Raw genomic sequence first — 23,784 nt, 5'->3', positions numbered from 1 at the left:
ACACCCCCCCCCCCCACAGGGTGACTCCGGGCTCCCAGTGCCGGGACCCTGCTGGCCCCCCAGCAGCCCGTGTGTGCCCAGGGGGTACCGGGGAGCACACGTTTGCCTGGCGCCCCGTCACATGGGGAGGCCAGAGGCCCCACCCCCAACCCTACAGGCCTGTCTGGGAAAGGCCTACAGGCCATACAGGCTGTGAGTCCAGGGGCGGGCAGGCCCTAGGCTCACCCAGGAGAACGCCCAGCAGTCAGGACCCCTGTCCCGGAAGGGGGGGGGGGGCATTCCACACCCCCAGCCCCAACATCACGGCAGGGACGAGGCTTTGGAACGGACCCCTGCAGAGACCCCAATGCCGGACACGCAGGACAAGAGCCACGTGTCCTCCCAGGTCAGAGAGCTCATTGACAAGGTGCGGGCGGTGTTCGTGGAGACCCTGGATGAGCTGGGCTGGATGGACGAGGCATCCAAGAAGAAGGCCCAGGAGAAGGTGCGCAGGTGGCTGGGGCCCCACGGTCAGGGCATCCTGCCTGGAGAGGGCAGCCCCAGCACGGGGACACGGGGCGACCGTCACTGCACCTGCTTCAGAGATGAAGACACCGGGTCTGGGTGTGGCTTGCTCAGAGGCGGAACTAGAAGCCAAGTGTGGGAGACCCTCCCGGCACCCTTGCGAACGAGTAGGGGTGGCCTCGGAGCAAGCCCCCTCTGGGCCAGGATGTCAAGCGGAAACCGTCCCACTGCACCGGCCCTCGCCCCATCTGACCCCCGGCTGGCTGTCGGGCTGAGCCGGTCCTCACCTGTCCCCATTAAACCTCCCCATGGCTTGCAAGGGGGGGGGGTCGAGTCCCTCAGCCCCTGAGCCACGCGGCAATGAGCGAGGGGCAGAGCTGGGGTTCCCACGGTGGGGCAGTCACCGACGGGCCCCAATGTCGTCCCTAGGCCATGAGCATCCGGGAGCAGATCGGGTACCCAGACTACATCCTGGAGGAGAGGAACAAGCACCTGGATGAGGAGTATTCCAACGTGCGCCCCACCCCCGGCCAAGAGGGCCCCGAGAACTTCACCTGCCCCCTCACCCCCGACCCGATCCGCCCCTGAACCAGCCCTGTGAACCACAAGCCTTCAATTTCCTGGCAGGTGGTGCCGTCTCGGCCACCTCGCTGGGTGGGCAGCTCTCCAGAGTTCCCCCTGTTACAGATGGGGAAACTGAGGTCGGGAGGGAGAAGGAATGTGCTCAGTGGCACGAAGGCCCAGAGCCAGCACCGGCCCCCCCAACCCCACCACCCGCACCCACCGCCCGTCGGCCTCGCGCAGGACTGCCCAGCCAGTCCCAAGGCCGGTCCCCAGCCACTGCCGACCCCCCTGCCTGCGCACCCGGCAGTGACCACCCCTGTCCCGTAGCTGAACTTCTCGGAGGACCAGTACTTTGAAAATGGTCTTCAGAACCTCAAGGCTGGTGCCCAGCGGAGCCTCAAGAAGCTTCGGGAGAAAGTGGACCAGAACCTGTGAGTGGCGGCACGCGGGAACCGGCGGGCCGGGAAGGGCGGCCGGGGTCTGACCCGGAGCCTCGGGTTCAGGGAGGATTCAGATCTGTGGATTGCCCAGACCCGGCCCTGGCTGCGGGCAATGCTGGTCTCGTGGCACGGCCACTGTGATGGGGGCCCTAAGGGTGGGGGCTCTGCTCAGCCGGGAGGGGACCTGGAGGGAAGGGTCCAGGAGGCGGGCTCCAAGTGACCGGCCCGTCTATCACAGCTGGATCATCGGGGCGGCCGTGGTTAATGCATTCTACTCCCCAAACCGAAACCAGATAGGTACGTGTGACCCCTCCGTGACTGAGCCCAGCCCCTCCAGTGCCAGAGAAGAACCCTCCCCTCCCTCCTGGGGGGCACCTCCAGCCTCTTCTCGGGAGGAGAGAACCTCTCCCCACCTGTAGGGACTTCACCCCTCTCCCCACCTGCTGGGAAGTTCCTCACCTTTGTCTGAGTGGTAGGGCCGGGTTTAGAGACTGGGGAGCAGACCCCAGTCCCGAGGGCAGCAGAGAATGAGGGGGGGCGGGAGAACTTGGGTCTGCCGCATGCTGGCCCCGGCCTCTCACCTCCGGGCCCTGTATTCTCTGGTCTGTAACGTGGGGGGCGGGGGGGGGGGGTCACAACCCTGCCCCCCCCGGGCCGTGTGGTTTGATGCAGGAGCCCCAGGGGTGCCCGCCCGGGGCCTGGCCCATGGGAGGGTTGTTCACGGACATGTCTCCACCCCCGTCTCCGGGCAGTATTCCCCGCTGGGATCCTGCAGCCCCCCTTCTTCAGCAAGGAGCAGCCACAGGCCTTGAACTTCGGGGGCATTGGGATGGTGATCGGGCATGAGATCACTCACGGCTTTGACGACAACGGTAGGGAAGCTGCGTGGGGGGTGGTCAGAGCTACACGGCCTCCTCCCCTCTCCACTGAGCAGCAGTCCCGGGAGGGGACCAGGGGACAGGCGGCCTTGGAGCTGTCCATCCAACCCCTTCACGATTTAGGTGGGGACACTGACACCCAGGCAGAGAGGACTTGCTGGGTTCCCAGGGGAGCTATGGTGGCAGAGAGGTCTTGAATGGCAGGCTCGGCCCCCGTCCGGCACCCTTGCTCTGGGCAGAGACATGGAGAAGAGGGTGTGAGGGCTCGCGGGCCAGATCCTGACTCCACCTCACGGGCCGCTCTTCCCTGAGCCCGTGAACCGGCGATAGTGACACTACCCCGGGCACTTCTGAAGCTCCAGGTCCTGGCCTGGCGTCACCCCGGGGCAGCCAGCCTCCTCCAGCCCAGAGATGTGCTGACCCGACGTCCCCACCTCCCACCCCGGGGTGCGGCCCCTGCCTGCTCTAGTGGCCTGTGACCACGCACGGGGGCCCCAGCTGGCTTTCCCACAGGGCTTGACCATCGGGACCTTCTGAGGGCAGCCTCGTGGCCCCCAGGACCACGTGCTCCCCTTACCTGGGGCTCACAGAGTTTGGACAATCGCGGCGAGGGGCATTAAACCACGGTGCCCCCGAGACCCGAAACCCCAGGCTCTGACCTCGGGGGTGGGGTGGTAGGCCACCAGAGCCCCCTCCCGGGCCTCAGCAGCCCGATGACCTTGTGCCAACCCTTCAGGGGCCCGTCCCCTGCCCCCATGAGCTCTAGATACTGGGGCTTCTGGGAGGACGTGCCGGTGAGGCTGGCACTGGGCAGGCAGGGCCATGAGGGCAGCCGCCTCTGCCCGCCAGGCCGGAACTTCGACAAGAACGGCAACATGCTCGATTGGTGGACCAACTTCTCAGCACAGCACTTCCAGGAGCAGTCGGAGTGCATGGTCCACCAGTACGGAAAATACTCCTGGGACCTGGCCGACCACCAAAACGTGAGCAGGCCCTCAGCAGCGCCGCCACCGCCAGGGACCCGCTCCCCAGCCCTGGCCCCCGGGGGGGTTGCAGGGGAGCCCGGCCGCCCTACCGTCCCGCGTCCTGTGTGCAGGTGAACGGGTTCAGCACCCTCGGGGAAAACATCGCTGACAACGGAGGAGTGCGGCAGGCATATAAGGTGGGTCCAAGAAGGGGCCCCTCAAGGGCGCAGGGGAACAGGTGCCTCGGTGAGGCAGAGACCGTGCCCTGCGCAGGCCGAGGCACCCCGGGAACCCTTCTCCGTCTGTCCCGGAAAGCAGCTGTGCCCTGGGGGAGCCAGCCTGGCTGCGGGTGAATGGGCACCTGGCTGTGCTGCCCACATTTTACCCTGACCTTACCTGAGCCTTCGAACCCCAGGGGAGCCACTGACTCTCCCCCGGTAAGATAGTGGCGCTCACCACGTCCCCGCCAGCCGTGGCATCGTCCCTGCACCTGCAGCCTGAGGCACCGGGCCTCGGAGCTCCTTCTAGGTGGGCGCTGCGTGGCAGCCTGGGCAGGAATCCTCCCCCCCACCACCCCCCCCCCGCCCTCCAGCCCCCCCCCACCCCGGCCCCAGGGCCAGGGCCCAGCCGCTGTGGCACGGAGATGAGCACCAGGCCGTCAGGGCAGGAGCGCCGTCCCCGGGGTGCTCGAAGGGCCGTCAGGTGCTGAGGCAGGACCTCCGCCGGGAGCAAGGCCGTGGAGCCAGACCTCCATTCTGCCCGGACCCCAGGCCGGTGCTGACCCCAGGAGCAAGGACGGGCCCGGGCCCAGCACCTGTTTGGCGTCTGCAGGCTTACCTAAAGTGGATGGCAGACGGTGGCAAGGACAAGCAGCTGCCAGGACTGGAACTGACCTACGACCAGCTTTTCTTCATCAACTATGCCCAGGTAGGAGCCACCGTCCCCACCCGGCCTGCTGCCTCAGCAGCTGGGCACCGGTCGCCCACCACGTTTTTGGAAGCCTCCACTGAGGGGCACTTCCAGGGCCACGCTGAGAGGGCAGGCCGGGCAGAAGCAGACTTGCCAGCCTGGAAGGCTTCCTGGAGGAAAAGGAAGCAGAGGGTTGGAGCTGGGGGGCTTCAGGTGTAGCTGGGCCAGTTGGGGAGGGGAGGCTGGCTTCCCTCCCCCACCCAAGAAGGGACAGCCTGGGATGGGACAGGCGGGACTCCCTGGTGCCTAGAAAGAAGTGAGAGCACACGCGTGTCCCTGCCCCGCTAGGCCCGCCCCACCCCCGCCTGGATGCCCTCAGGGCCCCCCTGATTCCTGCGTCCCATCCCCCCAGGCCCGCCCCTCCCCCCTTCCACAGCCACGCCCCTCACGCCCCCACAGGTGTGGTGCGGGTCTTACCGGCCTGAGTTCGCCGTGCAGTCTCTCAAGACCGACGTCCACAGCCCCCTGAAGTACAGGCGAGTAGCCCCCTGCATCCGTGCGCGCAACCCCCATCCCGCCCCCCAGCGCCCACCCCCGGGGCCCAGGCCAGCTGGCTCAGGCCCCTGGCCGCCCGCAGGGTGCTGGGCTCGCTGCAGAACCTGGCGGCTTTCGCGGACGCCTTCCACTGTGCCCGGGGCACCCCCATGCACCCGCGGGAGCGATGCCGCGTCTGGTAGCCCTCGCCACCCGCACTGTGGCCACGCCCACCCGCCGCGGGAGGCCAGGCGGCCCTCGCACGTGCAGCTGGAGCCACGGGCAAGGCCAACGTGCACACGCGGCTGGCCCCGCGCGGGGCCCGGAGCGCAGCCGCGGCCCCAGCACCCAGGGCAAGCGGTGACTGCCCGGCGCCCTCCGTGCCTGCGGTGAGGGGCAGGGTGCCCCAGCCCTGTAGACGCGTTTACCTGTCTGCACCCTCCCCAAACATCCCAGTCAGCTGTCCATGAGCTTCAGACTTGAGCTAAGTAAACGCTTCAAAGAAGAAGCCATCTGCCTTGTCTGTTGGCGGGGGGGGGGAGGGGGGGGTAGGGGGTGGCCGAGCCCCTGTCTGTACCTGCCGCTGACTGTTCGGGGACAGCATCTGGCTGGGCGCTGACTGCTGGTGGCCTTGGGCAAAACAGCAGCCAGACAGGGAAACAGCAGGGCACCCTGCAGAGGGAGGGCCACACCTGGTGAGCCCCCCGGGGTCTCTGTGCCAGGACGCCCCCAAATACTGGCCCTCAGGGACCACCGGTTCAGATGGGAGGAGGGGCCACTGACTCAGGAGCTGGCTGAGGTCAGGAGGTGGGTGGAGGGAACTGGGGAGCCATAGATCAGAATCTACGCTTCGGGTTTTATGTAACTAGAGGCCGGTGGCGGGGTTAAACCACAAAGGGACACTGTCACCTGCTCTGATGTTTTAAAGACCCCCAAGAGTAGTACCAAACGGGGCAGGGGGGAAGGTGGGAGGAAGTTGGGAGGCCAGCTAGGAGGCCACTGTGGTCATCCTGGCCAAGGCGAGGGGGGCGGGTAGAGGGGTGGTGCTGAGGTCATCTGAACGCACCCAGACCAAAGAGCCCCAGGCACAGTGGGCAGGGGCAGGGTTCCGCTCTGGACACTAGGTTCCAGGTGCCTGTCACATCCCCCCAAGGAATGGTGGGGGGGGGTTGGGGGCGTGGCAGAGCTGGATGAACCAGCTGGGCCAGGCCAGCCACCCCAGTCGGGTGCAAATGATAGATCTCATCGGAGAAGGTCCTTCCAGCCGACTAGCCCCCTCCCTGAGCCTCACTGTCCACCGTGCCCAGCAGCTGCGGGGCAACATCTCCCTGGACACCCACCCAGTATGAGCTCTGACCTGACCATATCCTCATCTCCCACACCCTGCGCGGTCCTCCGACCCCTGGCCCTCCTGTGCCAAAGGCCTGAGGCCCTCGGGGAGGCTGCAGGGCCATTTCCTCCCCTCTGCCGGCCCCTCCCAAGGAAGCCTGCAGGCCCACGTCCCCTGCGAGGACGACGGGATCAGAGCCAATGAAGATAAACGCCGCCCAGAAACGAGTTTAATGCTCATTGTCACAGAGGCCCAGGCAGAGTTTGGTGCCCCAGTCCAGAGATTCCAGAAAGATTCTTCACATCCAGCTCCCAGTGTTCAAGGCAGCAGACGCCTCCCAGGCCCTCGGAGGCCTTGGTCTTCACCTTGTGCACGCCCCCTCAGCACACTGTGGACACAGCAGGGTCCCCGTCAGGCCAGCCGCACTCCCCAGAGTCCAAAGCAGCTGGTCCCACCCACCAGCAGTCTGGGGCCCAAGTGCTAGAAAATCCCCTCTATTCGGGACACAGGAGGTCAGCCACCAGGACCACACTAACACTGGCTGTGGGCAAACTGCGACCCTCCCCAGGCTGAGAGGACGGGCAGCCCCTGCCCTCTGGGGAGAGCCCTGCTGTGCCAGGCCGTCTGGCCACCCTTGCCCCTGGTTCCCCATTGTCCTCAGCCTGCTTCCCCCTGCACAGTGGGGTGACAGTGACATCCCGGGCTGCCATGAGCGCAGAAGTACGTCAACCCTGCAGGTGCAGCCTGGCACCTGGTCGTACCCAGCACTCAACCCAGGGGAGCTGCTGACCTTAGCGGGCGGCGTGCTCCCCAGGCCCAAGCTCACCTGGGGCGCCTCGCTGGCACAGCCCTCTGCGGGGATGCCCAGGGCCTGCAAGATGCTCTCCCGGGGGACATGGTCTCCCGGAGACTTCTGGACGAAGTGCAGCAACACTCTGTCACCACCTACAGCGGTGGGGAGGCGGTCAGGATGCCCCTGCGTGCTGGGAGGAGGGAGACACCCCTCGCTGTCCGAGACTCCACCTGGTTACCCTGACAAGGGAGCTGTCCTGGCCGCAGCCCACCCAGCACAGAGAAGACTTGACAAGGTCAGGAAGCCAGAGGAAGGGAGGCAGAGAGGGTCGGGACATGCCACCAAGTTCAGCCAGACCTTCCCAGCCCAGGATGTGACCTCGGCCCCCCATGCAACCAGGCATCGGCCTCTGACACCCCTTTCCCAGCCTACCTTTGGTGACCACCAGGAGCCCTCCGCTCTGCAGCAAGTCCCCGGACAGGTTCCCCTGGATGCCAGCAGCTTTGGCCTGGAAGGAGGAAGGCAGGTCCGGGTCAGCCCTACAGGGAAGCCCCACCACCTCAAGTCCCACCCTTCCTTGGCCATCACAAACCTTGAGGGCCACATCGCGCACGGGCTTCCCCAGGGCGGCCGGCAGGATGCTCAGGCTGTTGTACCTGTGAAGACACAGCTGGCTAGTCCGGCCCCCGGCTCTTCGGCGAAGACTTGCCCAGCAATTCTATCCCCAGTCTCTACAAGACACACCCACCAGATTCTCACAAGCATCTCACCAGGGACTCGGGGGGGGGGGGGGGCGGCATGGGGCAGCCAGCCTGGGGGCCAGTAGGCCTGGGGCCCCGCAGAAGATTTGGGGAGTGTGGGCTGGCCCCCCCGGCTGGGTGAGCCCAGAGATCTGAGTCAGCTGGGCACCACTAGTCACGCCAGGCAGCCAGCCTACGACACAGGCACCCGAGGTGGCCGGAAAGGGGGTAGATCTTGGGTGAGAGGCCTAACCAACAGCCGTAACGGACACCCAGCACCCAAGAGAGAGTCCTTAGAAGGACCGACCGAGCAGTGGATGCCCCCAGAGCCTCATGCCCAGGAAGAGGGCAGCAAGGGGAAGAGGAATGAGAAGAGGCGGCTGCCCCGCCCGCTCACCGCTTGAAGCCCAGCTCCTTGTAGAAGCGCTTGCTCTCATCCAGGTAGAGCTCTGGAAAGCAGACGCCACAGGTGTGCACTCACCCCCCCCCCCCCGGCTCACCTGGCTGCATCCAGCCCCCCGCTCCCCTGGCTTGCCCACCCAGGACGTAGGAGCAGAGGACTGAGTGTCCCCACTGTTAGCGGAGGGGCAGAGGCCCAGAGGTGGCAGAAAAGGGAGGCACGGGGCTCGCCTGGACTCTGCCACCGGGCCCAGGGCTCTGGGAGAGCATATCCCGAGTGCCAGGGAGAGGGGTCTAGCAGGGTGGGCTCCTGTCCCAGCCGTACTCCTTCAGGCTCCTGGGAAGGTGGGGTCTTGCTGCCACCCAGTAGAGACCCTCGGGGATTCGAGGCCAGCATCACCGCTGGGCCCTGCCTCTTTCCAAGGTGGGAGGGACATCGTGCCTGGGGGACACAGGTAGGGGCAACAGGTGGAGAGCCCCGGAGACATGACTGGAGCTCCAGGATACAGAAGGGTCAGGCCTGGGCAAGGAGGGGATGGCCACTGCCCTGAGCTTGGGAAGGGTCTCAAGGTAGCTGGTGGGGCTACAGTGGGAGGAGGGGAGGGGAGCACAAGCACCTCCCGCGAAGTAGCCGCCTTCCAGGAACTCCTGCAGGCCCAGGGCCTCGGGCCCCACGCCCACCAGACGCACGCCGTGCTGGTCCAGTAGCCCCCTGAGGCTGCTGAGGTCCCGGGCGATCCAGCGACACACCGAGCAGCCGAAGCGCCGCAGGCCAGCCACCACGCACGCCTGCTCCAGCCACAGACTCCGCAGCTCCACTGCCTGCGCGGGGCGGGCGAGGGGTGCCGATGGACCACCTCCCACGCGCGTCCGTGCCCCCAGCCCCGCACCGCGCAAGCCCGGACTGCGCCCCCAGCCCCACGACCCGAAGCCCGCCGCGCATGCCACTGCCAGGGCGCCTGGGCTGGTGCCAGGGGCCCACCCACCGCCCTGCGCTCGTCCGGCCTCACCTCCCCGGTCACCGCATGCTTCAGGACACACGCGCCCACGCGGGCAAGGTCCACCGCGCTCATGTCCACTTGCCACCGTGCTCTTCGGCTGCGCGCCGGGCTCCCGGCCGGCTTGGCCACGCCCCGCCCGTGTCCCGCCCCACTGCGGCTTCTCGTCCAGGCCGCGCCCCCAGGTCACCTCTCCGCTGCCGGCCCCTCCCCCAGACGCCCGCTCCTCTGCCGGCCCCGCCCCCAGGCCGCCTCTCCTCTGCTGGCCCCGCCCCCAGACGCCAGCTCCTCTGCCGGCCCCGCCCCCAGGCGCCCGCTCCTCTGCCGGCCCCGCCCCCAGGCCGCCTCTCCGCTGCCGCCCACAGCAGCGGCCCGGGCGGCGCTCTGTCACTTGTTTTGCATATGCATAAGCCTGTCGGCCAATGGCGTCGCTGCGCTGGCTGCCGGAGAAGCTGGGCGGTTGGGCAGCGGCCACGTGGTGCGCCTGCGCACAGCGCTGCCCCACGTGGGGGCGGGCTCCGTTTTGCCCCGCCAGGTGCAGAGCCGGAGAGCGACCGGAGTCGCTGATCCTAGGTCCCGAGTTTGGGGTCTGGGGCGGGCGGGAAGGCGGGAGCGCGAGCGGGACAGCGGCTACCTAGTGCCCGGTTTGCAGGGCAGGGTTAAGGTGAGTGCGGTGAGCACTCGAGTCCCGGCTCTGGGGCCCGGCCCTCGTCCTATAGGCAGAGGAGCCCAAGGGCTTAGCATTTACCCTTATCTTATTTCAGCTTTAAAATCCACGCGAATGCTTCGCTTTCTCAATTAGATATCTGCGTTGGCTTTAATCATAATGCTGGTAATTTCTTAAAGCAAAATCTTCTTTTAGCCCCCAGACTTTGGGTAAAATAGACCTGAAAGAAGTAAGAGCAGTTTACTACGTGCTTTGCGACTTTGTTTATTGCTCACCACAGTCTTGTGGCACCTGTGATCGCCCGGTTTTACCGCTAAAGGCCCGAGACATTGGCGTGAGAAATGAAGCCAAGACTTAACCCGGATAATGGGACACGCAGATCTGTCTGGGCCCCAGCCCTCAGCCTCACTCCCCAGGTCCCACGGAGAGCCCCTGGACCAGGCTGGAGACCTCGGAGTCTCCCAGGTTTGGGAGAGTCATTTAAGGCGTTAAACGTGTGGTAGGTGGTGTTCATCATCCTGTAGACTGTTTTGTTTAGTAAGCAATCAGGTAATCGGTAAGAGGCACTTTTACGGCAACAGAAAATAGAGTAATGGTTAGAGCAAATTATAAACCCGGTGTCTGAGTCTTGCGTGCTGCCAGTGAGATTTGCAGATGTCAAGCTTGGAGTGGGAACAGGCAGGAATCAGATGGATTTGTCTGGTTTGTAACCCAAATGCCTCTGGAGGTCCTTGTGAATGGCCCGCCGAGCAACGGGCGCAAAGATTGTGTGTGAGCCTCATGGCAGTTTCTGTGAAGTTTCCCTCAAGGTGTCCAGCTTTGGCAAACAACAGACACTTAAAGGCAGCCAGAAGTAGAGTTTAACGTCTGCAAAGATGTGTTACTGAAACATAATTTTTCTCTCCCAAATCACCCTTATTTCCAGAGATCGCCAAATCAAGACTAATTTGTTTGTAGACCGAGTCCAGTTTTAGCAAACTTGGCCTAATTATTGACATAAGCTCAGCAAGAAGAGCAGATTGATAATATAAATCTTTTAAAATTTGCTGTGCTGGAACTTTTTATAGGAAATCTCAGCTGAACTTCCGGTAACCTCTCAAGGCCGAAGCCAAGCCAAATACTTACTATCAGACAGGCCTGCAATACCTGTAGATTTGGGTAGATTCGTCTTCACGAGGTCCCCAAGATCTCCTGAGGTTCCGGCACCTGCCAGGAAGTGACCTTTACTCACCCGGTGAGGCTGCTGGGAACTCCAAGCAAAGTGTCAGGCCAACATTTCCGTGTTTCGTGAAGTCACCCTCAATTCCTTTAAGCTGTTTGGTCGTATCTGAGTCTATGCGTCTCTCTCTGAAATAGGACTTTCCAGTTGCATTTGTTTAAAAAGTCCAAGAGGACTTTTATCATAAAGATATAAGTCTCTTTGAAGATGAAACTCATTTGGTAAATTGCAAAAGACAAATGCAGTTGACAAGGGAATTCAGTTATTTCTGCAACGTAACATTTCACCAATTAGAATGTTAAGGGATGACCGTATTATCAACACAAATTAAAACGGCAGGAATTTTATATAGTATATTTGAAGTTCTAGCACTTACCCAGGCAACACAACCTAAGATTTATCATTATTTGTTTGACAGGGCTTTCCAAGTAACTTAACATACCAAATAAACAAGCCTAATTGGTCAAAAGGACTTCATTTACAATTTAAATCTTGGGGAAGTTTGTTAAAAACTTCAGAAAATTATAAAGCACGTGCCTAGATAGGATTACAGATCATTATAAAACTTAAAACTTTATTTATTTATTTAACCAAGGTGGCAATAAGAGATTCCAAAGGCAAATATGTAGGGTTGGATAGTGGTTAGCAAAACTCAGCTCCTTTAATATTGATGAGTTTTAGTTCTTAAGTAACCAAAGACTCAATAAAGACAGAGCATAAAAACCTTGATTTTCCAGGGAGACAAAAGAGAAAAAAACCCTTGGGCGCCTGGGTGTCTCAGTCGGTTAAGCGTCCGACTTCAGCTCAGGTCATGATCTCACGGTTCGTGAGTTCAAACCCCACGTCGGGCTCTGTGCTGACAGCTCGGAGCCTGGAGCCTGCTTCGGATTCTGTGTCTCCCTCTCTCTCTGCCCCTCCCCCGCTCACACTCTGTCTCTCTCTCTCTCAAAAATAAAAATTAAAACATCTTAATAAATAAAAATAAATAAGAGAGAAAAAAATCCTTTTATTACATTTTTTAAATCAAGAGCAGACCAACAATCCAAGAAAACTTTGTCTTTAAACCGAGAGAAAAGCAGAATTTTAATCTTATACTGGTGTACTTTTATTTTTTTTAATATTTATTTATTTTGAGAGAGAGAGGGAGAGAGTTCAAATGCGGGAGGGGCAGAGAGAGAGGGAGAGAGAGAGTCCCAAGCAGGCTCCACAGGCTGTCAGCACAGAGCCCAACCACGTGGGGCTCAATCCCTGAGCTGTGAGATCATGACCTGAGCAGAAATCAAGAGTTGGGCGCTTAACCGAGTGAGCCACCCAGGCGCCCCCCTACCAGTATCCTTTTCAAATATATTTAGGGAAGGGGCGCCTGGGTGGCTCAGTCGGTTAAGCGTCTGACTTCGGCTCAGGTCACGATCTCGCGGTCCGCGGGTTCGAGCCCCGCGTCGGGCTCTGGGCTGATGGCTCAGAGCCTGGATCCTGCTTCCGATTCGATTCTGTGTCTCCCTCTCTCTCTGCCCCTCCCCCGTTCATACTGTGTCTCTGTCTGAAAAATAAATAAACGTTAAAAATAAATAAATAAATAAAAATAAAATATATTTAGGGGCAAAATTAACCGTCATTTCAAGGAATCCCTTTGCCAACAATTTGCAACAGAGAGAACACGAGCTTATATGACCTTCGGTAAACCTAGGTAGAAAAATGTTCATATTTATGTTGATGACTCTAAAGACATGTCTGTCATAATTGAGCCAACAAATTAGTGTAAATGCCAAATGCGTTCCACCTGTGTGTCACCCGCTGCCGATTTTTCCCTGGGGCTCCCGTAAAGGGGGTGCCCTTCGCTCCTGGACACTGAGGAGGAGGGGCCGGTGGCCCCCGAGGCACCCAGCATGGTACAGGAGCCAGCTGTGCAGGCCGCACCCAAGGCGGTGCACAGACAGGAGGAGGGGGAGGGGAAGGGGGAAGAGGTGGGGTGCGGGAATGCTGGAAGCTGAAAAAAGCCCAGAGGACAGAGAAAGAGGCCTCCCGGTCCCCAAGCCTGTCAGCTCGGACATAGGAGCGGATGCAGATTATTTTTTCGTCCACAAGCAAGTGGAAATGGGCAGTCGTGCCGGACCAGAGAAGACGGGGAGCTTCCCTGAAACAAAAGGAGTTTCGGCAGCTGCTTGGGAATTTTCCATAAAGTCCCTGTCCCTGGATAGACTAACCAGAGCCAATTGGTTCCAGTTATCACCCTCAATAACCCCGGGAATGAAGGAGGGAGAGGCCCCCACACACAGCTAGAATACCCCGAGTCTGTCAGGAGGAACAGTGAGAGTGTCAGAGTCCCTTTCGTTAGGGATGGCCTGTGCTTCCTCCAGCAACGTGGGTTTTTTCAGACGAGGCCTGTTTAGACAACCATCCAGTATATCAGGAGGGAGTTCATCAGCCTGGTTAGTGGCCAAACACGTTCTGCAAGAGGCCCTTCAATCAGGGTCGTGATTTAGGGCCATGCAGGGCTGGACACAGGGTACCTCAGACCATGTGCCCTGTTTCCTGCAGAAGAGATCTAACTGATAAGTCATACCGAAGCTTTAAAAGTCCCATTAATGGGCTATTTTTTCTTGTCTCCTCAGGAGGACTGAGGCCGTGCAGTTTGACAGAAGACCTTTTTTGAGTCTTGCAATCTGAATTGATTCCAGTGGATTAAAAGGCATCCCAAGGGAGAGACCTTGGGGACCGAGGAAGAAGCCTAGAGGTTCATTACCAAGAATCCCCCCTGGCCCGACTCCCGGGTGGCGTCTCGTGCGGAATATGTTACAGGTTCCCGGTGTCAAAGCGACCGGAGGGGTCCCTCAAACAAAATCACTATGATCACTGGGCAGCTGAAAAGGCCCCCGTTTCCCCGACGCATTCTAGACTGCAAAATGGGTGTCTGCACATGGACCAGAGCACTGAGCTGCGCCTTGCCATGAAGGCCGTGCCATTTTCCACCCATGGCAGACACCAGAAGAGCTTTATAAGGGGAAATTATCCAATTTTGTCATTTCAGTAGTCAGTAGGGGACACTGATGAAAAAGTAGTAAAGAGAGAAATCCATCACTGTGTGAGCAACATTCCAGCATATGTAGACTTTTACAGCTAACTTCTCTAGGAAGCCATCCCCAGTGGGGCTTTGATTCAATCGAGTGCTAGTTTCGGCCCACCCTGAGCCAAAGTCTTGCAGCCAGAAGCGGCTAGACCAGGGATGTGGAGGGGATCACATTAGACCAATGAGGAGGAAACTTCACGTGAGAGTCTTTTTAAGATTAGCAGCCATCCTGGGGACCTAGGTGGCTGTCCTAACTCCCAAAAGACAACTCTATCTAAGAATAGGAATAAAGAGGGGCACCTGGGTGGGTCAGTTGGTTAAGCATCTGACCCTTGGTTTTGGCCAAGGTCATGATCTCACAGTTTGTGAGTTTGAACCCCGATTTCTCTCTCCCTACCTCTCCTGTCTCTCTCTTGCTCTCTTTCTCTTTCTCTCTCACAAGATAAACATTAAAAATAAAAATAAAAAATAGTAATAAAGAGAGGGCATCGAGTTTCTGGGTCTTATTACCATTCCGGCCAGGGGACTAACTTCCAGCTTCCTCCTCCCTGTAGAGCAGCCATTGGCTAGAGGATTGCAGCCTGAGCAATTGACACGAAAGTGACCCAATAAGAAGGAGTGAATGACTACATACTTTTTAATTACTGAGGGTTATGGACAGTGCAGTCTCTAAGGAATTTGGAAGCAAGGCTTTCAGGACCTTGAGGGGCTAGCTGCTGTTAAGATAAGGTTACTTTTAGCCTGTAATAAGACATAAACATTAAGGCACCGATGCAGCCATGAATTCCTCGAGGAAGGTCACCTTTGGCATGTTTCAGGTGTCTGTCAGTGGGCAGCAAGCTGTAAGGAGATTTTAATTTAAGCCACATTTCTCTTGCCTTTGTTTCCCTCATCAGCATAGGGTTAGTTTTTCTTGGTAGTTGTCTTATTCATTTAAAACATAATTGTTTTTCATTATTCGAGTTTCAATTCTGTTTTACAGGTTTGCATCGGACCCTTGTTGATTAGATCCTTTGTTAGCCTTAAAAAATTACACTGCCAGTTACTTTACCAGCAAAAAAATGGTTTTATTTGGGAACAGCAGAGAACTGCAATCCAGGATGCAATTGCAGACAACAACACCGAGGAAAGCCCGGAGGAGGTTCCTTCGTAGAGCACGGAGGGAGCTGGGCTAGGCTGTTAACTTCACTGGAATAAGACAGAGCTTGAAGTGTAGTGGCTTCTCATTGGCTGGCCTGTGACAGTCTCTCATTGGCTGAGCTGTGAGAGGCTCTCATTGGTTTGCTTGTGACTGTTTCTCATTGGCTGGGCTGCCAGCCTATGACTGTTTCTCATTGGCTGGGCTGTGACTGTTTCTCACTGGCTGAGCTGTGACAGTCTCTCATCGGCTGGACTGTTGCTGGGTGGTAGGAAGCTTTCCTTCCTCCCACTGAGGCAGTGAATAGTAGCATCCTCCTGCAAGGCCGGCCTTCTCCTGCGGGGTGCTGCCCGGGTCAAGGAGAGTTCTAGGATGTGACCACCAGGGCACTTGTCCACTGTCCGCCACACCTGGACCTGGAGTTCTGAAAGATGCGTGAAGACTGCCTGCGTGCCTGGTAAGACCTCCTGATCAGGGTCCGGGACGCCCACCGAGACCCGGACTGCTCTCCTGCCTCCTGGCCCCTGGGCAGGGGGAGCCCCATGGGTCACAGTGCCGGGTTCGGCAAGAAGCCCCCTCCCCTGGGCACCAGGACCCCTGCCCTCAGAACCCAGAGCTGCCTCATGAGAGCACACTGACCGAGGACATGGGGTTCAGTGTCCCTCCCCCACCCCCAGCACTGGAAACCAGCCCACATGGGGCTCCTTGTGCCCTGGAGGGAAGCATGGGGCCGGTGAAGAGCTACCCAGGAAGTGAGCCAAGGGTGGGGTGAGCCGTAGGGGAGGCTGCTGACCTAGGGGCCCTGAGGTCCATGGAAGAGAGCCGTCAGGGGAAGGGAAGGGCTCGGGACCCCGCCAGGGACTGAGAGAGCAGGGGGGCATGGACCCTGGTTCCCCAAGGTTGAGGTGCAGCTCCAACATCAGGGCTCCTTCAAGGAGATGCCTGCCTGTCCCCACCCCCCACCCCCAGTTCACCTGCAGAGAAAGGACCCACCAGGCCAGCAAGGCCCCAGCCTCCTGCTGGCCAGAGGGAAGGGAGCTGGTAGCAGAAAACAGCTCCTCCCGATGGACGCGGGGTTGCTGGCCTGAGTGGCCCTGCTCCGCTCCCTCGAGACACTGGGCGGAGGCAGGAGCCGAGGGGATAGAGGTGGAGGCAGAGACAGACGCAGGGGTGAAGTGGTCACGGGGGTGGGGTTTGCAGAGGGGGAGCAGGCTCAGGCCTTCGGTGGGCAGCCACTGAGGGCTCAGGGCCGTGTGCTGCAGGAGAAGGGAGGGACGGGGGTGGGGGGCCTTGCGAGGGCTGGGAGGTGGGCCCAGCAGCCAGGACCTGGTGATGCTGTGTGTTGAGTCCCTCTGAGCAGGGACCAGCCTGTCCTAACCTGTCCCATGGCTTCCCTCTGGAAACCTCTAACTCGTTCAACCCCCAGACTGGCAAAGGGGGGGGCTGCTCTCAGCACAAAATAAACACATCAGTTAAAGAGCCCGTGAATGCCTGTATCCTCCTGTATTTCTGAGCTCCTGTCTGAGGCTCTGGGTTGGTCTCTGGGATCCTATGGGCATCTTCTCCATGGCAGTGTTTCTAAAAAAAACGGGGGGTGGGGGCGCCTGGGTGGCTCAGTCAGTTGAGCGACCGACTTCAGCTCAGGTCATGATCTCACGGTTTGTGAGTTCGAGCCTTAAGTCGGGCTCTGTGCTGACAGTTCAGAGCCTGGAGCCTGCTTCGGATTCTGTGTCTCCCTCTCTCTCTGCCCCTCCCCCGCTCATGCTCTGTCTCTGTCTCAGAAATAAATAAACATAAAAAAAAAAGGTGCCTAATAGAAAATAGAATCAGGGCAAAAAACATCCCGAAAGACAAAAAAAAGGCTAAAATGGCCCAGTGAGGGGTCGGAGCCGGTCCATTGCACGTGCTGTCTGTAACCATGTGTTCTGGGAGATATTACCTCTTGAATTCTGTGGTGCTTTCGAAGGTTCTGACACACCCGTGATGTGCAAACGTCTCACTGGAGAGCTAGCGCCTCGCTAACGCTCTGGGTGGGATTTATAGTCTCCTTGGTGAGCTTGGCCGTCAGCCTGCACAGGTGAGCCCGAGGGCACCCCGGGCCTGGGGTGCTGGTCCAGAGGCACTGGGGGCTTCTGCTGATCCTTACTGCCCCATCTGGTGCCGTTTAGGTGCTGGGATTAGGCCCTGTGGCCTGGTGGCCCCGGTGGCCACGGGCAGGCAGGAAAGTGACCTGAGAGGACTCGGACGTAACCCCCAGGGGGACCTTCTGGGGGCGCTTTGGGCTGATGCACACTGAGTGGCCGCATCGAACGTTGTATGAAGGGAGGTTTCACGGTGAGCCTGTGACTCCCGAGGCCCTGGCTTGGGCCAGCCGTTCTAGGAGCAGCCTGGTGGTTTTGATGGAGAATGCTCTGGAAGCCGGTGTGTGGGTTGCTGAGCTCCTTGGATTCTCGGGAGACAGAGCAGGGGCTGTGCATCAGAAACGAGTCAAACAGCGTCTTGTAAGACAAATCTGGGACAACGTGTGCCTCAAAATAATGACAGTCATGTATCAGAATCCGCTGTCGAAGTAGGAAGTGCGGGCCACCGTAGGGCCCGCAGGGGAAGCGCTTCGTCCACGGACGCTAACTCGCTAGTGCACGAGGGGGAGTCACATCCCCGACTGGAAACCCTCCCAATCACTTTTCAGGCAAAAATCGTCAGGGCGCTGGGGGGCTCAGTCGGATAAGCGTCTGACTTCGGCCCAGGTCGCGATCTCGCGGTTCGTGGGTTCGAGCCCCATGTTGGGCTCTGTGCTGACAGCTCAGAGCCTTCTTGGGATTCTCTCTCTCCCTCTCTCTATGTCCCTCCCCCACACTCGCTGACTCTCTCTCTCTCTCAAAAATAAATAACCATTAAAAAAATTTTTAATAAAAAAAATCTTTTAAATCATCAGTGGATGAAAGTTTTGGGAGAAACAGGAGGTTTACATACTCTCAAAGCATCCTTCCAAAATATACTTTTTAACGAGAAATTAAAAAGCAATTTTGTATTTGTTAAACAAACACCTCCAATTTAGAAATCACTTGCAAACGTGACAGTCACGTGTCGTGCTGCATTCGTGGTCCCTCCAGTGTCGCCGCAGCTGTGAGGTAGGTGCGGGCAGGCCCATCCTGCAGACGAGCTAGCCGAGGCCCAGAGGGGCTGGGAGTGAGCGAGGCTTGGAGCCGAGAGTGGCGGTGTCCTCACAGGGCTGGGTCTACACGTGGATAGCACAGAGGTGGCAGGGAGGCGGGCCCCCGCGAAGTTGATGGGAGGCGTGTGAGGTCCCCGAGCCCCCTGAGCGGCGGCCGGTATCCCTCTGCTGTGTCGAGTCTGAGGGCCCACAGTCTGCCCTCGGGGGCCTGGCGGCTTCGAGCGGGCACAGCCCGAGATGTCTCAGACGTCCGCCTCCTAGAGCCGTCGATCGGTGGGCTGGTCCCTCCCGGGAAACACGGATGCCGTCTCCTCCAAAGCCACTGTGGTGACGTCCGGCGGGGCCTGCGGGACCTGGGTGGACACGGCACACCCTTCTGTGTCGCGATGGGGAATTTCCACACGAAGACCCGCCTGTACTGGGCCCCGCCCGTGGGCCTTGTGTTCGGGGTCTTCCTGGCTTTCTAAGGCGAGGAGGTGGCTTGGCCCGAAGGACCCAGGCCCCTCAGAGAACCGGGAGCCCCACCCACCCCGACGGCATCACCTCCAGTGGGTGGGGGCCGGGGAATGGTCCATAATACCTGTAAGAGTCTCCCCTTGGCGGGTCCCCCTGCAAAACAGAGACCCTGTGTCACATAGAGTCCACTCAGCATTGGGGGTTGGGGGGACCCAAGCTCCTGACTTCTCTCTGTGTGGCCTGCCCTGAGAGAAGGACCCTCCGGGAGACAGGCCGGACCCGTGCGGACTTGTCCGCCAGGGAACCCAGGACCCGTGACAACGTGGGGGCACTTCCTGCCTGAGCCTCCAGCTGCCACACCCTGTCCCTAACGCGCCCCGATGTGATGGTCATCCAGGGAAAGGGAGTGGACACTTCACAGGGGAGGATCCCCCGGGGAACAGGCGCCCCCGAGTCGGGTGAGAAAGAACACCGGTCACTGGGCGGCCCGCTCAGAGCCCGGGACCCCGAGGCCTGCCTGCGGCCTGGGGACCCTGGGGTGAGGGCCCAGCACGGACTAGCTGACAGTAGCCTGAGAAGGTGGCTGACCTTCCCCGCTTGGACTCCTTGCCGAGCGCCCGCTCCCTGCTGGAGGCCAGAGCCGGGTCTGCGGGGCCGGGGCCTGGCCCAGATACAGCAGGGCAGATACGCGGGCAGGGACCGAGCGAGTGTGCGAATGATGTGAGGCCTCTCGGGGGGACCCAGCCCTGCCCACGGCTCCTGCTGACCTCCCCCCAACGCACCTGCTGGGGCCCTGAGCCCTGATGGGACCACACCCCCTTGCTTACCAGGTGACCGTCTGGTTTTCATCCTTTTCCTCAGTAGCCAGACGACTATGGGTATTATGCCACCAAGCAGAAGTACGGAAAAGGTCAAGCCCACAAAAAGAGAAAGGCTCCAGGAGGAGCACTTGGCATCGGAGCTGCTGGTCCCAGCATTTAAAAGGCTCTGAAAAGGGCCGTTGCACCTAGGAGACAGCAGTGTGGGGGCCTGATGCTCACTCGACCTGGGGGTGGGGGGTGTCCCCGAGGCGCCGCCAGGCTCCGCGAGGTGGAGGCAACCGCCCCGTGGCAAGGCGCTCGGCGGCTCTGGGTGTGAACTCGGGTCCCTCTGCCTTTCCAGGCCTCGCTGCTACGGGAAAACGGGTCGGGGGAGAGGGCCGGGGAGAGGCAGCAAGACAGAGAGGCACGGGGTTGGAGGAGACAGGGCAGAGAGAGCCCTGGTCAGGGGGGCACGACCCTTAGAGCCGGCATGGCAGACAGACGGACAGACCCGAGGGAGGCAGGATGTCGCCCGCCAGCAGCCACATCTGGTCACCCCAGGCCCCCCGCCCCCCTCCACCCAGGGACACTGTGAGGGCCCAGGTTAGCTCCGGGCTCCAGGGATGGTCGCAGGAAGAATGGAGCCCTCACTTTGAGAACCTCCCTGACTCCAGATTCGCTGGGAGCCCCATGGCCCTGATATCTGGGGACTCTCCAGAACCACAGGGGACTGGGAGTCTGGCGGCAGCATCCCTCCAGACCTGCCCCCAGGGAAGAAGGTCCGTCCTTGGCCTCCAGGAAGCTCGCATCTACTGACTTTCAGTTCTCGGCTAATGTGATGGGGTGTGTGAGCCCTAGAGTCCAGGCAGGGGCTCTCCCGGAGGCTGGCGCACGATAGGGAACAGCAGGGTGGGGCCTCATCTGCCAGGGGAGCTGGAGGAGCCCCTCCCAGGGACGCCGGGCTGAGACCACCCCGGGATCATCTACCTGGTCCAGGGCTGGCACTCCTCCAGGGTCCCACTGGGCGAGAAGGTCTCTGGAGGGCAGTCCTCACACACCCTGTCCTGCCACTCGGTGCCTGAGAAATGGCAGGGCCAGGCAGAGAGGATGCAGGGGATCAGGCCAGCGGGGCAGCTGGGCTCCCCCCACCCTGGGCTTGGGTCTGGGGTCCACCTCTTAGAGGGTGCTGGGGACCAGGAGGCCGGCCGCCCGCAGTCTGCCGCTCACCTCTCTGCTGTACCCTCTGGCCAGGTCTGCAGGCGGTGTGGGGACGGCACTCGGCACAGTCGTCCCCCGACTCACTAACGCAGAAGTGGCCCTGGTCACAGACGCACACGGTGTTCTCTGTTCTGGAGCACTGTCGCCTGGTCACCAGGCCCATGGCTGGGACCCAAGAGAAGGAGCTAAGAGCAGCTGCCGCGGGCAGTGCTGAGCGCCCCGTCCCAGGAGGAGGCCAAGCAGAGGCCCGGACAGCACCGCGGGCCTGACGGCTCCCGCCTGGGGACAGGTTGGCGACAGGCCCCCAGCCCAGCGGCGCAGCCTGGTGCCTGTGTCTGGGGCCAGCTCCGCTCCCGCCAGAGGTCCCGCCAGGCGCACTCCCCGCTCAGCCCGAACCCAGCACTTGCCGGGGAGCCGGCCTGGTGGGGAAACGGAGATTGGCGGCAGCAGGCGCACACAGGAAGTAGGAACCACAGTCAGCCACCGGCCCGGCCCCGGGGCAGTCCCAGGAAGCAGGACCCGGCCCGGCCCGCAACACCCACACCTGAAGACCCCGCCCCTCAGGCAGTCTATCAGGCTAGTCAGATGGCAGCGACAGACCAGTGAGAGCCCCCTCCCCCAGCTGGCAGTGGGGGGGAGGGGGGCGGGGATAGCGCTGGGCCTGGGCTCACCCCTGCACCCCTGCTGAGGGGCGGCCTCTGTGCCTCTGCACCCCAACCTCAGCCCCATAAGACAGGTGTTTTGTTCAGCGGCATCGCAGGATCTGTGGGTGAGCCCGAGGCTCCCAGCCCCTGACCCCACCTGGCTGGACCCAAATGCATTCCAGCCTCCACGTGTGCCCCTGTCTTTCCTCCTGGGGTCCCTCCACCCCAGACCACCTGGCAGGAAGAAGGTGAGGGTCAGAGCGCTGAGCCGCGAGTGGGGCCCGCCGCGGCGTGGTGTGGAGGCTGGGGGGGCTGCGGGTGGGCGAGGTCCAGACCCTCAGGACCCGTGCGCAGGGCAAGCAGTACGGGACCCTGGGGCTCCATCAGGGCTGGCCTCAGGCTCAGGTGTCCATGTGACCGACGCGGTCCCTGAGCTCTGGAGGGCCTGGCTAACGGGGTTACAAAGGCACTGACCCCACTCCGGGGAGAGACAGGGGTGGACAGAGGCCCAAGGCTCCCTGAAGGATGTGCCTGCAGACCTCTGCCCCGGAGGCAGACCGGCCTGGCCCAGCACCTGGTCCGGTGACGTGGGCACGCCCCCCACAGCGGGATATGGGACGGGACAGAGGCGGGTAGCGGTTGGGGCCAGTGTTCTTACCTGGGTCACACACACGGCACTGAAGACACTCGCTCAGGCCATTGAGGTGGGCCGTGTAGGTCCCCGGGTCGCAGGGGACACACAGCGTGCCGGTCAGCTCCCCGCAGGCCTCCTGCACCCGGTAACCTGCACCCCAGAGGCTCCGTGTCACTGGGGCCTGGGGAGGGCCCTGCGGGGGCTCACGCGTCCTGCCACCCGGAGGCCCCCAGCAGGTGTGACCACACCCCCAGGACCGAAGGGCACCCGAGCTGCTCCCCACGCCACACGGTGCCCTGCTGCCTCTCACCAGCGAGCCTGCTCGGGGGCGGGGAGGAATGCTCTGGAAGGAGGTGTGGGCATGGCCCAGCTCCTGGCCATGAATGGGCTGGCTGGGGCCCCCGGGCCCCATCCCTGTGCAGGAAGGGACCCCAGGGTCTCGGGAAGAAGAGTGGAAGAGGGGCTGAGGGGGCTTCACCCGCCCCTGCCTGTCTCCCTGCCCCCAGGCCTGCACGTACCTGGGCCGCACTTCGGGCAGCACTCGGCCCCTACCGGATACTCCTCCTCTTTGCACGGGGCCGCGGCCAAGGAGCAGCGCAGGGGCCCCAGGAGGAGCAGGTACAGAGTCTGTGGAGACAGGGCACAGCTGGGGAGGCAAGGGGGGAGCTGCCAGGGCTGTCCCCGGGGCCCCGGGCTCACCCCCTGTGAAATGTGGGGGCAGCAGCCCTTGGGGAACCGCACGGACAGAGCAGGGACGCCCTGAGGAGTCACAGGCCGCGCAGGGGGGGGCAGGCGGCTCTGGGCAGGGGGTGGGGAGGAGGGCTATCTGGGGGGCTCCGGTTCCCGGGCTGACTCAGCCCACAGCCACGGGGGGCCCTCCTGAGGAGTAACTCCCCGGGGGGCTAGCCGCCAGCCGGGCCAAGTCCCGGATCCCGCCCTCTCTGCACAAACAAGGACTTTATCACCGGGCACCGGGCTGTGGCCGGTGGGTGGGAGGAGTCCGTTGCTGGAATCCTGCTTTCCAGGAGCAGCGCCCTCTAGTGGGGGCGGGGGGGTGCTGGCCCTGAGGCCCAGGAAAGTGTGGCGGGGGAAGGTGGTCAGAGGGGAACACTGCTGCTCGGGGGGATGGCTTCCTGCCAGTCTCTTCACCAACCGCTGGTAGCAGGGGCCGAGTGCCGGGGCCTGAGTCAGCCCAAGAGCTAGGGCAGCTGGGGAACAAAAGCCTACAGGAGACAGGAAGTGGCTGTGGCCCAGGGCAGGTCCCCGGAGAGGGCTGGGACACACACACACACACACACACACACACACACACACACGCACGGGCTCAGAGGACTCACCAGGCTCATGTCATCAGCCTCGGGTGCCCGGCTCCAGGGGGGCGGCCCCCAGCCTCAGAGAGGCTCTGTGCTCCCCCTCAGGACCCTTCATTCCCCAGCCGCGGCCCCAGGACCCCTGTCAGCAGATTCGACTTGCGCCCAGCCCAGCCCGGAACCAGCCCTTTCGAAAGTAAAAGAAAAGCTGTTGTGGGCCAATGAGGAGGCGTGTCGTTTCTTAGAACTTTCCTAACTGCCCCGGGGAGCAGGGACTGGAGCCCACAGTGGAGGCTGGAGTGGGGTGCAGGAGACGGGAGGTGACCAGGCTCGAGTGATGAGGTTTTTGGGGTGACAGTGGGGTTCGCGGCCAAGAAAGAATTCTTGAAGCCGTCTTTGGTG

The 23,784-nt window shown here is 61.2% G+C and overlaps 3 protein-coding genes, 1 long non-coding RNA gene and 1 other non-coding gene across 11 annotated transcripts in view; 3 read left to right on the top strand and 2 right to left on the bottom strand.

Annotated features, from left to right (window-relative positions):
- The window catches only part of MMEL1 (membrane metalloendopeptidase like 1), a 31,750-nt gene extending 26,448 nt beyond the window's left edge, over positions 1–5,302 (top strand). For all 3 annotated transcript variants that reach the window (XM_042996121.1, XM_042996122.1, XM_042996120.1), the window contains 10 exons: positions 386–484; positions 934–1,017; positions 1,396–1,499; positions 1,747–1,805; positions 2,261–2,380; positions 3,236–3,369; positions 3,483–3,548; positions 4,183–4,278; positions 4,720–4,796; positions 4,898–5,302. In XM_042996121.1, coding sequence (XP_042852055.1) covers positions 386–484; positions 934–1,017; positions 1,396–1,499; positions 1,747–1,805; positions 2,261–2,380; positions 3,236–3,369; positions 3,483–3,548; positions 4,183–4,278; positions 4,720–4,796; positions 4,898–4,997 — 939 coding nt within the window. In that variant the 3' untranslated portion in view covers positions 4,998–5,302. The remainder of the gene's footprint in view (positions 1–385; positions 485–933; positions 1,018–1,395; positions 1,500–1,746; positions 1,806–2,260; positions 2,381–3,235; positions 3,370–3,482; positions 3,549–4,182; positions 4,279–4,719; positions 4,797–4,897) is intronic.
- A 1,038-nt stretch (positions 5,303–6,340) lies between these two features.
- On the bottom strand, positions 6,341–9,197 carry PRXL2B (peroxiredoxin like 2B). Of its 2 annotated transcripts, XM_042996430.1 has the most exons (7): positions 9,067–9,197; positions 8,674–8,878; positions 8,055–8,106; positions 7,510–7,573; positions 7,350–7,425; positions 6,951–7,069; positions 6,341–6,512 (listed from the first exon to the last, which is right to left on the bottom strand). In XM_042996430.1, exons 1-7 carry the CDS (start codon positions 9,127–9,129, stop codon positions 6,486–6,488), a joined length of 606 nt encoding a protein of 201 aa, XP_042852364.1. In that variant the 5' UTR covers positions 9,130–9,197; the 3' UTR covers positions 6,341–6,485. The 2 variants fall into 2 exon arrangements, with proteins under 2 accessions (XP_042852364.1, XP_042852365.1); XM_042996431.1 differs by lacking the exon at positions 6,341–6,512 and having other exon boundaries at positions 7,037–7,107.
- Positions 9,198–9,563: 366 nt separating this feature from the next.
- LOC122241204 lies at positions 9,564–14,348 on the top strand. Its single transcript, XR_006221233.1, has 3 exons — positions 9,564–9,627; positions 10,002–10,220; positions 13,553–14,348. It is a non-coding gene; the product is annotated as an uncharacterized LOC122241204 (long non-coding RNA).
- TRNAR-UCG lies at positions 12,302–12,386 on the top strand. The gene has a single exon. It is a non-coding gene; the product is annotated as a tRNA-Arg (tRNA).
- A 3,654-nt stretch (positions 14,349–18,002) lies between the features above and the next one.
- Positions 18,003–23,502, bottom strand: TNFRSF14 (TNF receptor superfamily member 14). 4 transcript variants are annotated; one of them, XM_007078312.3, is made up of 8 exons: positions 23,410–23,502; positions 22,591–22,699; positions 22,097–22,222; positions 20,804–20,959; positions 20,564–20,654; positions 19,604–19,782; positions 18,901–18,929; positions 18,493–18,673 (listed from the first exon to the last, which is right to left on the bottom strand). In XM_007078312.3, exons 1-8 carry the CDS (start codon positions 23,416–23,418, stop codon positions 18,578–18,580), a joined length of 795 nt encoding a protein of 264 aa, XP_007078374.2. In that variant the 5' UTR covers positions 23,419–23,502; the 3' UTR covers positions 18,493–18,577. The 4 variants fall into 4 exon arrangements, with proteins under 4 accessions (XP_042852575.1, XP_007078374.2, XP_042852576.1 ...); XM_042996641.1 differs by lacking the exon at positions 19,604–19,782 and having other exon boundaries at positions 18,003–18,673; XM_042996642.1 differs by lacking the exons at positions 18,493–18,673; positions 18,901–18,929 and having other exon boundaries at positions 19,669–19,946.
- Positions 23,503–23,784: the final 282 nt, after the last annotated feature.

Source organism: Panthera tigris, chromosome C1 (assembly GCF_018350195.1).
Source record: "Panthera tigris isolate Pti1 chromosome C1, P.tigris_Pti1_mat1.1, whole genome shotgun sequence".
In the NCBI taxonomy this organism is placed as follows: Eukaryota; Metazoa; Chordata; class Mammalia; order Carnivora; family Felidae; genus Panthera; species Panthera tigris.
This window is presented reverse-complemented; position numbering and strand designations above follow the sequence as displayed.